Source organism: Acanthochromis polyacanthus, chromosome 11 (assembly GCF_021347895.1).
Source record: "Acanthochromis polyacanthus isolate Apoly-LR-REF ecotype Palm Island chromosome 11, KAUST_Apoly_ChrSc, whole genome shotgun sequence".
NCBI classification, from domain to species: Eukaryota; Metazoa; Chordata; class Actinopteri; family Pomacentridae; genus Acanthochromis; species Acanthochromis polyacanthus.
In genome coordinates, this window is record NC_067123.1 from 847,041 (window position 1) to 861,972 (window position 14,932).

At 41.3% G+C, this 14,932-nt stretch overlaps 1 protein-coding gene and 1 long non-coding RNA gene across 6 annotated transcripts in view; one reads left to right on the forward strand and one right to left on the reverse strand.

The window, feature by feature from the left end:
- Positions 1 to 14,932, reverse strand: part of LOC110970679 (major histocompatibility complex class I-related gene protein-like) — a 163,681-nt gene extending 148,749 nt beyond the window's left edge. For 3 of the 5 annotated variants that reach the window (XM_051955038.1, XM_051955036.1, XM_051955037.1), the window contains exons 1-3: positions 14,517 to 14,926; positions 2,449 to 2,513; positions 1,484 to 1,750 (exon numbers count right to left, since the gene is read on the reverse strand). In XM_051955038.1, coding sequence (XP_051810998.1) covers positions 1,484 to 1,750; positions 2,449 to 2,497 — 316 coding nt within the window. In that variant the 5' untranslated portion in view covers positions 2,498 to 2,513; positions 14,517 to 14,926. Of the gene's footprint in view, positions 1 to 1,483; positions 1,751 to 2,448; positions 2,514 to 14,516 lie in introns of all 5 variants that reach the window. The other 2 variants (XM_051955034.1, XM_051955035.1) reach the window with 2 other exon arrangements.
- LOC127535983 (uncharacterized) lies at positions 5,574 to 13,258 on the forward strand. Its single transcript, XR_007944912.1, has 3 exons — positions 5,574 to 5,921; positions 6,819 to 6,923; positions 11,965 to 13,258. It is a non-coding gene; the product is annotated as an uncharacterized LOC127535983 (long non-coding RNA).

Consider the following 14,932-nt stretch of genomic DNA (forward strand, 5'->3'; position numbering starts at 1 on the left):
TGCAATATTAGTGAGGACACACATATTTAGATTTACATGCTTTGTAATAGTAACATATAAAAATATACACAATAAGAAAATATGGCCTATAAAGTGACCAACAGTCTGGATCCTTGATCAGAAAAGATCCACTAATGACCAAACAGGCAGACAGAGTGACTCCTTAGAACTGATGCCACACAACTGGCTTGATTCAGTGTCAACAGTGTGGAACGGAGACTTTAGTTTTCAGTTAACTTGTTTAGATCATAACACAACTCATTTAAATGGTGATAGAGGTTTGTTGTGTTTCCTATCTTTGTGGGTGTTAGGCAATTCCATCAAGCTGCTGTAATGTCCATGAAACCCTCATATGAAGTGTCAGTAAATAGAGATATTGTGAGAAACTGGCTGTCCAGGATTTAATGCTTGCAGGCAAGGGCGTCAGTTTGTTTTTAAAAGTGGGGGGGATGGAGACCACAGCCATTATCAGATGGAAATGCACACCCTGGGTGGCGTGCTGGGTAATCAGGAACACCGGGGATATCCCCGGTGGGCCGCTTTATTGTTGGGCCGCTCCAGTCATAAAATAATAATAATAATAATAATAATAATGCTTTAAATCATGGGTCTCAAACTCGCGGGCCAACTGCGGCCCGTGGGACGATATTTTGTGGCCCTCTACTTGAAATCAAAGTTTAGCATTGGTGCGGCACGCCTGCTTTTCTCATATGCTTCGGTGTCGTTGGTAAGATAGCACTTTGAGAAAATGTCGAAGAACAGCGGCAAAATGCCACACGTTGGACTCGAACTGACAACCACCGCACCAAAGCCGGAGGCTCAACCTGTTGAGCTATCGGTACATGTAAGTAGAGCGGTCTGTGGGCCACTATAGTACTAATTCCCCCTCTGGTCGGAGCTTCCACTTGGCACCGGCGTAAATTTAGCATCTGCTCGTTTTTTGTTTTTTTTAACCTCACGAAGGTGTGCTTCATGTCTGTGCAACTCTCGGCCGAGTGCGGATGGTGCGTTCAGGAGCATCGGAATTTTCTATACTACTGAAAATAACTGGGTTTACAACAGCTTACATGTGAAGAATTTGAATGTGTTGGAGACAAAATGACCCCTGTCAAAAAGTGTGTGTGTGTGTGTGTGTGTGGGGGGGACACATCCCCACCGTCCCCCCCTAAACTGACGCCTATGCTTGCAGGAGAACTTTATGAGAAACTCTAATTATGTGCATACAAGGAAAATTCTAGTCAAAAACTTAATTCATCAGTAAATAATTTCATAAAGCCACCAGCTTTCTGCCTGCAGATGTTTTGAGTTGGGCAGATTTTAGCTTCACAACTGTAATAAAAGTGGCTGCAAGTCATGAACACCTGCCCTAAAAAAATCACTGAAGAAGGGCTGATATAATTGCTGATATAATTTAGTGCAGCATCTGCCAACAGAGGGACAAAACATTTCAGCAGTGAAAACAGAGATGAAAGAAATATCTTACCCTCGGTTTGGTTTAAGCGTTTCACCAAGCTGTCAATGGTTGCGCTGAAGAAGTGCTGGCTTTCATAACATCTGTTAACGTACCACTCCAGGTGTTTTGGGTCATCTTTTATGAACTGTCTCGCCCAGTCCACTTTGGGTTTAGCCGTCTTGGTGTTGCTGTCACAGTAACCCACATGAACTCCATCAACCGATGCAGAACCCACAAACTCTGGGAAGTCTGGGACTCCAGAAGTTCCAGTGGAGAATAATATCAAGGAGTGTTTCACTGGAGGGAAAAGAAGGTTTTCAGGTCTTAAATTTTGTTCTGTTTATATTTTTGCATTTTAAAATAGATTAATTAACAATGGACCAGAAAAAACAAAACAAAACAAAACATGGGAATCGTCATCTTCCCTCCCTTCTCTGTGCTGCGCTCCTGGGGCCTCATTTATAAAGCTTGTGTACGCACAAAACAGGGCTAGAAAGTGGCACACGCCACTTTCTACGCAAAGGTTGTGATTCATATAAAACAAACTTGGCGTGAGAATATGCGCACTGGTGCGCCAACTTTGATGCTTGCTTACGCACATTTTGGAGACAGAGGGAACGGCAGTGCCGGAGGGTGAAGTGGTGAATTAAAACCAGAGCTTCTTTATTGGGAGACATTTTCTTTAGAAAAAGTCTGACAGAGTCTTTAACAGACTCTTATCTCCACCTCACTGACTGCATCCTCTGTTACTCTCAGCCATGACAGCTGCAGCAAATGCATGTCTTTAATGCGCCAATTTAATGGCGATAAAAAGATATTGATAACAATCTTAAGTCCAGACTGAACAGGTACATGTTGGGCTGAATCTGTGCTAATAAGAAATATTTTTTTAAAAAATGAAGTGACATTAAAAGCATTGTGCTTTGCTGACAAGAACTGAAAAAACAAACAGCACCAGGAAGAAGTAATGGTTAACAGTTACTCTGAGATCTTACCTGAATATGTGACATGGCAGAAAAAGAGTAAAGCCAAAAATTTCTTCATTTTCTTTTTGGAAGTCCTGAAAGAAAAGAAATTCAGTGAGATAATCAGAAATACCAAAAGAAAATGGGATGTATCCTTCACTGATACGTCACAGTGTTTACACAAAGCCCTCTCACCAGAAATGTAACTAGAATGTGACTGGCCCAATGTACTCATACAGATGTGTTTTTAACATTTATTTACTCAGTCTTGTCAGCAACAACAAAAACCACAAAAAATAAAGGACATGCTAGAAACATTTCAACCTGTTTTGGTCGTCTGGGATTAATAAATACTAATTTGCTCGTGTGTTAAAGGTGCAACAGAGTTCACAGAGAAAAAGTTGATTTGAGTCTCATCTCAAAGTTGTCAGTATCTGACAGTCTGAGTTTCCAAACCACAGCGTCGGGTTGAGACTCACAATTTACATGTTGCCTTTTTAAATTTGTTTTCTGTTGGTCAAAACCACATTTCAAAATATATGCACTTGGACTTATGGCACTTTATGTATTGCAGTGTAGTTGTTTTGTACCTGTAGGTGTGACATACTGGACCACTGAACACCTTCTCTTCCAACGGTTTTTATACATTTCTGACATTATAGATTAATACTGAAGACATCAAAACTATGAAAGAATGAATGGAATTATGCAGTAAACAAAATGTTACAGTAATTATCAGCTTCCTGGGTCATTCCACATCAACTCAGCGAGATTCTGTTACGAACAGGGGGGTTGGAGAACCCAGGTGCAGACACAATAGACAGGCAACCAGGTGTTAAAGGAAAAGGGGTTTATTACCAAAATCAACACTACTACAAACTAAAGACAGAGTGAAAACCAAACAGTGGAACACAAAAGAGCTAAGGGGAAGTACTCACACTCAGGGAACTAATACTGAGGGAGAAACAAGGCTGAAGTCCATCCAAACTACTGAGTCCAAGGGGGAAATCCACAAAAGCAGGGAAGCAGAAAGGTCAAAAAAACTGACGCAGTCCAGAGAGGAGTGGATTTGTGGGGGACGGCATGTGGGTCTGTCAAACAATAATCCTGCAGCAATTGAGGGGAGGAACAGAGCTTAACCTCTTAAGTCCTGGCCATATTTTCAGAAAAAACACCTAAAAAGACATACCCAAAGTAAATGAAGAATTACTCCACTATAAAAAAGTTCATATGCATGTTCTTGGTGTCCTATACATTATATATATATATATATATATATGACACCAAGAACATGCATATGAACTTTTTTCATATACTTTTCCATATATATATATATATAGGCTGTTATATACATATAACAGGGAACTAGACTAGAACAGGATAGAGTTTATTTACATTTACAATAAACAACACAATTACAATTATTATTAACGTGAATTATTATTTATTTATCTCTCTCTACGCTGTTATATATTTACAGCAAACCCCTCTCTCTTGAGAGCTGCTTCCCACTTCTTCCTCAACCCATAGTCTTTGGGAAACCTACATGCAGTAAAAAAAAAAAAAAAAAAAGTAGACCGAGAAGTAAATAAGTATGTACACAACAACACACTTAAAAAGAAATTATGCTAATAAATTAAGTGCAAAGAACTGAATTAGCCAATATAGGGACTGCCAGCGTGTCGTCATTTGTTATGGTCACGTGGTACAAGATGGCTGCCGGTTGGCAAGAACCAGCAGTAACATAACGGTTTGCAACGAGAAGGGTATCGGGTTTGAAGAAAATACGTACATTTATCGCTTTTCATGAATGTAAATGCACATGTATTTACCACAATGGTAATATCATGTGTAGTTGTTGGTTGTACTAAGCGTTTTGAGAAAGGATCAGGCTTGAAATATCACCGAATACCAATTTCAGGAGAGAGAAGATGGCAGTGGCTTCAGGCCAGAAGCTATCAAAACATCTGCAGATCTTACAAGAGGAAAAATATGAATATCATGTACAAAAATTCTCTCTCTCTCTTTCTCTCTCAATATTTATATAACATGGTAGAGACTGCGATTTGATAGAATTGGAGTTTCTACTGGTAGAGATTGTGATCGCAATCTCTACCAGTAGAAACTCCAATCCTACCAGTAGAGATTTGTCAGGGCTAAGGTTAGACTTTTAAGGTTAGGGTCAGGGGTCAGGGGTCAGGGGTCAGATTTAAAGTTCCATCTCTACTGGTAGAAACTCCAATTCTACCAGATCGCAGTCTCTCTCTATATATACATATATATATACTAGCCCTCCCTAGTTTGTGACACAACTGAATTGTTTCTGTTGTTTACAGTGGTTGTAAAGATGATGTAGCAGCACGTTTTCACAGTTACATGTTGTTGATGTTGTCGTTATATGCCTATGTGTTGATGCATTGACTTCATGAAAAAAGTATCCAAAGTGCATAGTGGCATTATGGGATGGCAGTGTACCATGGTGTTTTTTTCTTTTCTTTTTCATTGCCAAAATATGCAAACGCTTTATTAGTATATGGAATTGCAGCAGAAAAAGTTCGCGGTCTTTTGAGAACAAATGTACTCTCTTGGATTATACTGCTGTTATGCATTTGCACATTAGTGATTCTTGCCATTACAGTATTTGACTTGGTTAATAAAAGTCATTTTGTTTTGACATCATTCTTTATTTGGAATAACCCCTTGAGGTGTGTCACCTCGTTTTCGAGGGGGTCCAGTTAGGCAACAGTACAACAATATTACAACAAAATACAATACAACACACAAGCACATTCACACACAAACACTAATACAAAGGATATTCAACCAAACTACTATAATACAGTCATTATCTGCAGTGACTCAGAACTGGACAAGGTGGGAAAATAACATGAGGAGGTGATGAAATAAAAAGATTCCTCAACCACAAGAGCATTCAACCCTAAAATAGGAAGACAAAGCACGTTTGAATAGATTTAGATTAGGGAGGGATCTAATGTTAGCAGGAAGATTGTTCCAATCAGCAGGAGCTTTGAACTTGAAGGCCTTTTTGCCAATAGCCTTCTTAACATGAGGAACAGAGAAGAAGAGCTGAGATATATACGTATATATATATATATATATATATATATATATACAGGCACGTGCAAGGGGGGGGGGGGCTGGGGGGGCTGAAGCACCTGCCCCTTTTGCATCTGATGCCCAAAGTGCCCTTTTGTCAATTTTTTTTTAAGTGTGTGTGTGTGTGTGTGTGTATGTGTGTGAAAATCTGTGTGGTCCAAAATAATAAATAACTCAAACAAACAAAAAAAATAATTCAGGTCTACCCTCAGTCGGTCACATGATCCAGGTAGACGTCAGTCACGGCCCTGATGTGCCCTGACGTGCCCCGAAGCTCACCGTTAGCGCTGCTAATTTAGAAATGGAAGACCCGAAGGAGGACAACCAATGGTCTGGTGCTGCTAATGTTGAAAGGGAAGACTCAAGGAAGGACAACTGATGGTCCGGTGAGTATGTTTTGCAGCGGTACTCGTTTGTGCACGGTGTTTTCTTGAAAGATGACTGACGAAGCAAAGTGAGCATCCTGTGTGTGTGTCTCACTCTAACACACCTCTCATCAGTTATAGTTAGCTAACCATCGCTAGTTAACCACACAGCGTGCTGAGAGGATAAAGTGTGCCAGACTTCTTTTTGTTTCTGTATGTTTCTTTTGTCATGGGCAAAGTGCATCAGAGAGATGTATTATTTTACTGTCAGTGAGCTGCAGTGTGTTTCCTGTGTGTCTAGAGGCAATGAGGCAGAGGTTATATTATTACACTGAAACTATGCCATGTACATGTATATTCACTTAATTTTGGACTGGAAATTATTGTATTGCAATATAAATACAACAACAGTAACAATTAGAATTAGAAGAATTTGAATTGTGATTTTCTCAACCTCTCATTTCAACATATCAGTATTTGTTTAGAACATTTGTATATGAATGTCTCTCTCTCTCTGTGTGTGTGTGTGTGTGTGTGTGTGTGTGTGTGTGTGTGTGTGTGTGTGTGTGTGTGTGTGTGTGTGTGTACACACACACACACACACACACACACAATTAATATATATGATATCCATAAATATAAAATATATAGCTTTTATAACCTTGCTGTCTTGCGCAAAGTGGATAGTCAAATTCAATAAAAGCACAAATCAGTTTAAATACATGATTTCTATATCATTAAATAATTTTTTCTGCTTTATTATTAGCACTATGAATAATAAAGGGCAGATTATGAATCAACCCCATGGAGTAAATCTGTGGTTATACAGTGTATGTCTTGAAAAGGTATGAAATGTCACTGCGTGTGTATGTGTGTGTGTATCAGATTGTGGTTTATCAATCATATTTCAATTTGCAGAGATGCCTCGTAAGGAGAGGAGGTTGAAAGATAAACAAAAGGAGCTGCGTGAGGCTGCGAAAGGCAGTGGATCACTCACCAGCTGGATCACAAAGAACACAAAAGGTAAGAATGACACAGGTACAAGCTATTTACATTGCAGAGGTGCTCGGTTAGAGATAACAATATGAAGCACAATTTCAGTGTTGTCGTCCTGTTACATTATCGATCATTGTGTATGGTGGGTTTATTATTGATTAGGTGTAGGAGATGTTAATTCGATCAATCAAGAGCAAATTTTGCCTTGTTTCCAGATGACCAGGGAGTGAGTCATGACAGGTCAGATGAGGAGACGGAAGGAGAGAAACAGGAAGGGACTGTGCCACAGGAAATCGAGAGTTTGGGAACAGAAAGCCAGGAGGAGATAGAGGCTGGAGGAGAGGTGTCAGGAATTGTTGAGGAGCCTATAGAGAATGTTAATGTAGAGGATGCAGCTAACCAGGAGACAGAGGTTGGAGTGAGAGAGGCAAAGACTGTAGTACAAACGGCACAAACTCTTGAGGTAGAGGGAGCATCAAGCCAAGAGGAGACTGAAGCCAGAGGGAGGCAAAAATTCTCAGGCATACTTGGACTTACCCACCCAAATGATCCTGCCCATGTTCTGCAATTCGACATTAAATATGATGAGGCCTTCATACAGTTTTCTAACAATATTGGACCCTGTCAACCCGCATTCTCATCATTTCCAAAAAATGAGGAGGGGCGGTCATTTCAAAAGAAATGGTTTGAGAATAATCCATGGCTTGAATACTCCCCAAGTCTTAATGCCATGTTTTGTTTTAGCTGCCGTCTTTTTGTGAATGATCAAAAATACGCAAGCTGCAAAACCTGGAAAACAGAAGGAGTCAGTCGGTGGAAAAGGGCTCTGGAAAGGATTAAAGAGCACAGTGCCTCAGAATCTCACATGTGTAGTATGGTGAGGTGGAACATTTACAAAAAGAATTCACTGGAGGCAGCTTTCAAAATGGGTGACCATGCACTACAAGCTGCAAAAGACAAGGAAAGAGAAAAAAACAGAGAAATTCTGTCCCGCTTACTAGCCATCAGTCTTTATCTGGCAAGACAGGGTATGCCTTTTAGAGGAGATGATGAAACCCTGTCAAGCCAAAATCGAGGTAACTTCCTTGAGTTGGTGGAGCTTTTTAGCAAATATGACAGTGTAATTAAATTCCACCTGGACGCCATAAAAGAGAAGCAGGGACCAGGTAAACGACCTCCTGTCTCACTCCTCTCCAACAGAAGTCAAAATGATATGATCAAAGCTTTGGCCATATCAGTAAAACAGGCCATCCAAAAAGAAATCCAAGAGAGCAAAACCTTTTCCATTCTCATGGATGAAACTACAGATGCTGCACACACTGAGCAGGTTTCTTTTGTCATCAGATATGTGCATAACATGCAAATCAAGGAGCGCTTTCTGCAGGTGTGCAATGTGCAGGTCACAAGTGGAGATGCTCTTGAAAAGACAGTCATAGCTCTCCTGGAAGAAAATAATCTGAAGTTGGAAAACATCCGGGGTCAAGGGTATGATGGTGCTGCAAACATGAGCGGACGCTTTAAGGGTCTTCAGTCAAGAATCCTAAAAAGAAATCAGAAAGCCTTGTATGTACACTGTCAGGCACATTGCCTTAATCTGGTGTTAGTTGAAAGTGCAAAGTCAAACATCTGTTTTGTCAGCTTTTTCAGCTTAGTTGAAAAACTTTATGCTTTTGTGGCCAACTCATCAAAAACGACACTCTGCATTTATTGAAATGCAGAAGACAATGTACCCCGATAAGCGTCCACTGGAGCTGCAGAAGCTGTCAGACACACGGTGGGCTTGCAGAGAAACTGCCCTTCGCACTCTGAGAAAGGTCCTCCCAGCTGTCATGCAGTTTCTTGAGGAAATAACACAGCAAGATCCCCCAGACTCTTCAGCAGGTGATGCAATGATCCTTCTCAAGAGCATCAACTTTGAATTCTTCCTGTGTCTGGAGATCACCTGTCCAATCTTCCAGATGACTGCAATGGCTTCTGATGCTTTGCAACAGAAAGACATAGACCTGGCTGCAGCATACAAAATTGTTGATGGAGTTTTTCAGAGGCTGGCCCACACCAGAACAGAGGAAGAGTTTGAAAACATGTATCAACAGGCTACAGAGAAGGCTGCATCAGTGGGCCTGGACCCGCCAAATGAGATTCCTGGTCAAGCTAGGAGGAGGAAAATGCCAGCAAAGTTCAAGGTCATTGCCACAGCAGCTACTGCTGACCACACTTTCCCTACTTTGCAAGACTACTACCGTGTTAAAGTGTATTACGCTTTTGTGGACATGATGACACAAGAGCTTCAGAGACGCTTTAAAGGAGAAGATACACACGTGGACAAAATTGTTGGTACCCCTCAGTTAAAGAAGGAAAAACCCACAATTCTCACTGAAATCACTTGAAACTCACAAAAGTAACAATAAATAAAAATTTATTGAAAATTAAATAATCAAAATCAGCCATCACTTTTGAATTGTTGATTAACATAATTATTTAAAAAAACAAACTAATGAAATAGGGCTGGACAAAAATGATGGTACCCATAACTTAATATTTTGTTGCACAACCTTTTGAGGCAATCACTGCAATTAAACGATTTCTGTATTTGTCAATGAGCGTTCTGCAGCTGTCAACAGGTATTTTGGCCCACTCCTCATGAGCAAACAGCTCCAGTTGTCTCAGGTTTGATGGGTGTCTTCTCCAAATGGCATGTTTCAGCTCCTTCCACATATGTTCAATGGGATTCAGATCTGGGCTCATAGAAGGCCGCTTTAGAATAGTCCAACGCTTTTCTCTCAGCCATTCTTGGGTGTTTTTGGCTGTGTGTTTTGGATCGTTGTCCTGTTGGAAGACCCATGACCTGCGACTGAGACCAAGCTTTCTGACACTAGGCAGCACATTTCTCTCCAGAATGCCTTGATAGTCTTCAGATTTCATCGTACCTTGCACACTTTCAAGACACCCTGTGCCAGATGCAGCAAAGCAGCCCCAAAACATTACTGAGCCTCCTCCATGTTTCACCGTAGGGACAGTGTTCTTTTCTTCGTATGCTTGGTTTTTGAGTCTATGAACATAGAGTTTATGTGCCTTACCAAAAAGCTCCAGTTTGGTCTCATCTGTCCAAAGGACATTCTCCCAGAAGCTTTGTGGCTTGTCAACATGCATTTTTGCAAATTCCAGTCTGGCTTTTTTATGAGTTTTTTTCAGCAGTGGTGTCCTCCTTGGTCATCTCCCATGAAGTCCACTTTGGCTCAAACAACGACGAATGGTGCGATCTGACACTGATGTACCTTGGCCTTGGAGTTCACCTTTAATTTCTTTGGAGGTTGCTCTGGGCTCTTTGGATACAATTCCAACGATCCGTCTCTTCAATTTGTCATCAATTTTCCTCTTGCGGCCACGTCCAGGGAGGTTGGCTACTGTCCTGTGGGTCTTGAACTTCTGAATAATATGAGCCACTGTTGTCACAGGAACTTCAAGCTGTTTAGAGATGGTCTTATAGCCTTTACCTTTAAGATGTTTGTCTATCATTTTTTTTCGGATGTCCTGGGACAATTCTCTCCTTCGCTTTCTGTTGTCCATGTTCAGTGTGGTACACACCTTTTCACCAAACAGCAGGGTGACTACTTGTCTCCCTTTAAATAGGCAGACTGACTGATTAAAGTTTGGAAACACCTGTGATGTCAATTAAATGACACACCTGAGTTAATCATGTCACTCTGGTCAAATAGTTTTCAATCTTTTATAGAGGTACCATCATTTTTGTCCAGGCCTGTTTCATTAGTTTGTTTTTTTAAATAATTATGTTAATCAACAATTCAAAAGTAATGGCTGTTTTTGATTATTTAATTTTCAATAAATTTTTATTTATTGTTACTTTTGTGAGTTTCAAGTGATTTCAGTGAGAATTGTGGGTTTTTCCTTCTTTAACTGAGGGGTACCAACAATTTTGTCCACGTGTGTAACTCAACATGGGAAATCTTGAATGCCCTCCACTGCCTGACAGTCCCAGAGAACTGGAAAACAACAAAAATTCCAACAGAGGCACTGCAAGCTCTGAAGAAACTCTGCCAGTTCTACAACATTGAAGAAGAAGACAAACTGCAGACAGAGCTTAAGGTCTTCCATATGTCATACTCATGCCCCTCACCAGTCAGTGTAGCATCTCTTCTTTCAGCGGTCAGAGAAAACAATGCACATCTGGTTTTCCCTAACTTGACTGAGCTGCTGAAGACATACGGCACACTTCCGGTGTCTACAGCAACTGTGGAACGCTCTTTCTCAAAACTGAAGCTGGTGAAAACAAAACTTCGCACCCTTTGCACAGAAGAGAGGTTGTCAGAGCTTCTTCTGCTGGCAATTGAGAAGGATATTCCAATCAACCACAGTGAGGTCATTGACATTTTTCAGGGCATGGGCAACAGGAAGTTGCTGTTATAACTGCAACAAAGAAAAACACAACTTTGTGATGTGTAAAAAGAAACCACAGACCCAGACAAGCACACACACGTCCCTCCTCTATTCTCTATATCTCATTATAAATGTTCCCTTTTCAGTTTAATAAATTATTATTATTATAGCATTTCTTGTTGGAATCATGTTTGTGTTTTGAGGTTGGAAAACAAAAATAAAGTTTTGAAATTAAAATAAAGAGGTGTCACAATTGTTTAATTTTTGTCCTCCAGTTTTATTTTAACTAAAAAAACAAGGACTCTAGGAAGAGCAGCCACAGTTACAGTCCAGTGTCTAATGGGGATCTAAATTCAACTTCATACATTATCTTCCTATGTCCTAAATTAATGCACAGCTTGAATTATGGCTTTGTGGATATAGACTGTACCTTCACCTCTCCTTTATTCTGGTCCCCCATTAATGTTCCCCTTTCAGTTTATGAATGAGCAAATAGTTCTGTTTAGTTCAAACAGTCAGCCTGGCTGCAGCCTCTCAGCAGGAGTCTCCTACAAACAGTCAGCAGTATGGTAGGTCACAGTCAGCCATTTTCAATGTCAGTTATCTTTGCATCTTCTCATGATGAGAAAACACTTGTTTAATCAGCTACTATCTCTCCCATGTTTTTTTTTAGTGTCTACAGTCTCAGATCAATACAGCCCACCTCCAGCAGTGTCATCATCAGTAGCAGCAGCCTCCTCACCAACCCCTTCAACAAAAGCTGTTCAATGAACCCCATCAGGTCAAACACAGACTGCCTCCTAACAAAGATATGAGGTGTGTCGTATGTTGTGATTTTATGTTTCATTCTTTAAGAATATCTGCTGCTACAATTCACCCAGGTATATTGTAGGTATGTTTATGGTGTTTCAAATTCGTGCTCCATGTGCCCCCCTTTGAACTTTGAGCACCTGCCCCTCCAAAGGTCTCTGCACGGCCCTGGCTGGCCCACACCAGAACAGAGGAAGAGTTTGAAAACATGTATCAACAGGCTACAGAGAAGGCTGCATCAGTGGGCCTGGACCCGCCAAATAAGATTCCTGGTCAAGCTAGGAGGAGGAAAATGCCAGCAAAGTTCAAGGTCATTGCCACAGCAGCTACTGCTGACCACACTTTCCCTACTTTGCAAGACTACTACCGTGTTAAAGTGTATTACGCTTTTGTGGACATGATGACACAAGAGCTTCAGAGACGCTTTAAAGGAGAAGATAACTCAACATGGGAAATCTTGAATGCCCTCCACTGCCTGACAGTCCCAGAGAACTGGAAAACAACAAAAATTCCAACAGAGGCACTGCAAGCTCTGAAGAAACTCTGCCAGTTCTACAACATTGAAGAAGAAGACAAACTGCAGACAGAGCTTAAGGTCTTCCATATGTCATACTCATGCCCCTCACCAGTCAGTGTAGCATCTCTTCTTTCAGCGGTCAGAGAAAACAATGCACATCTGGTTTTCCCTAACTTGACTGAGCTGCTGAAGACATACGGCACACTTCCGGTGTCTACAGCAACTGTGGAACGCTCTTTCTCAAAACTGAAGCTGGTGAAAACAAAACTTCGCACCCTTTGCACAGAAGAGAGGTTGTCAGAGCTTCTTCTGCTGGCAATTGAGAAGGATATTCCAATCAACCACAGTGAGGTCATTGACATTTTTCAGGGCATGGGCAACAGGAAGTTGCTGTTATAACTGCAACAAAGAAAAACACAACTTTGTGATGTGTAAAAAGAAACCACAGACCCAGACAAGCACACACACATCCCTCCTCTATTCTCTATATCTCATTATAAATGTTCCCTTTTCAGTTTAATAAATTATTATTATTATAGCATTTCTTGTTGGAATCATGTTTGTGTTTTGAGGTTGGAAAACAAAAATAAAGTTTTGAAATTAAAATAAAGAGGTGTCACAATTGTTTAATTTTTGTCCTCCAGTTTTATTTTAACTAAAAAAACAAGGACTCTAGGAAGAGCAGCCACAGTTACAGTCCAGTGTCTAATGGGGATCTAAATTCAACTTCATACATTATCTTCCTATGTCCTAAATTAATGCACAGCTTGAATTATGGCTTTGTGGATATAGACTGTACCTTCACCTCTCCTTTATTCTGGTCCCCCATTAATGTTCCCCTTTCAGTTTATGAATGAGCAAATAGTTCTGTTTAGTTCAAACAGTCAGCCTGGCTGCAGCCTCTCAGCAGGAGTCTCCTACAAACAGTCAGCAGTATGGTAGGTCACAGTCAGCCATTTTCAATGTCAGTTATCTTTGCATCTTCTCATGATGAGAAAACACTTGTTTAATCAGCTACTATCTCTCCCATGTTTTTTTTTAGTGTCTACAGTCTCAGATCAATACAGCCCACCTCCAGCAGTGTCATCATCAGTAGCAGCAGCCTCCTCACCAACCCCTTCAACAAAAGCTGTTCAATGAACCCCATCAGGTCAAACACAGACTGCCTCCTAACAAAGATATGAGGTGTGTCGTATGTTGTGATTTTATGTTTCATTCTTTAAGAATATCTGCTGCTACAATTCACCCAGGTATATTGTAGGTATGTTTATGGTGTTTCAAATTCGTGCTCCATGTGCCCCCCTTTGAACTTTGAGCACCTGCCCCTCCAAAGGTCTCTGCACGGCCCTGTATATATATATATATATATATATTTTTTTTTTTTTTTTTTTTTTTTTTTGAAGATGGCGGAGTAGAGGCTCCGCGGTGCACAGCTCTCCCTGATCAATGCGTTAAAGCTGCAAATTAAGACCTCTCAGTCTGCATTTCTTATCAGGTCTTGGACTTGTCTTCGCTTTTGATCATGCCTCATCATGCCGACAGTAGACGCTGAGAATGGGGCGTGCGAGCTGACTGTGGCGTCTTTGGAAGCCACCTTGCAACAGTTCTTTGCTGAAGCTGAGAAACATTCTAAAGATCGCTTCGAACGGCTGGAAAGTCAGCTCGACTTTATCAAAATGACTCTCGATAAACATACGAAGGATCTGGACACACAATGCAAGATTACCTCCTCTCTTCAAACGCAAATGAAGCGGGTTCAGGAGTCTGCTACTGAACACAAAGTGGCTCTAGAGAAACTTCAAGAGAAGATTATATCGATGGAAGACAGGAGCAGAAGGAATAACCTCCGAATAATCAACTTGAAGGAAGAAGTGGAAAAGGGACATGCCTTGTCTTACCTGATGAGCTGCCTTCCTAAATGGTTCCCGGAGTTAGCCTTCAACCCCCCAGAGCTCACGCGCGCACACCGCGTTGGTCCTCCACGGGCTTTGATACTGAACTGTCTCCGCTTCGCTGACAGGGACCGGATTTTGGGACTTGCCAGGAAAACACCGGTGATTGTGGATGGTCAATCAGTCCGTTTCACTGCCGATTACAGTGATGCCACGGCCCGCCGAAGACGTCCGGCTGAATCCCAAACCGCCCCCAACACACTATCCCTACACACTACCCCTCCGTTTGCGCGTTCCCGCGGAGGGTCCTCCATATTATGGGCCGTCCCAAACCGCGTAGTGCGGAGGGGGAGTGGACCATATGTCTATGGAGTGGACTGTTCAGCCCTTAAATAGCGAGTCTGCATTGATGCTCACTCTGG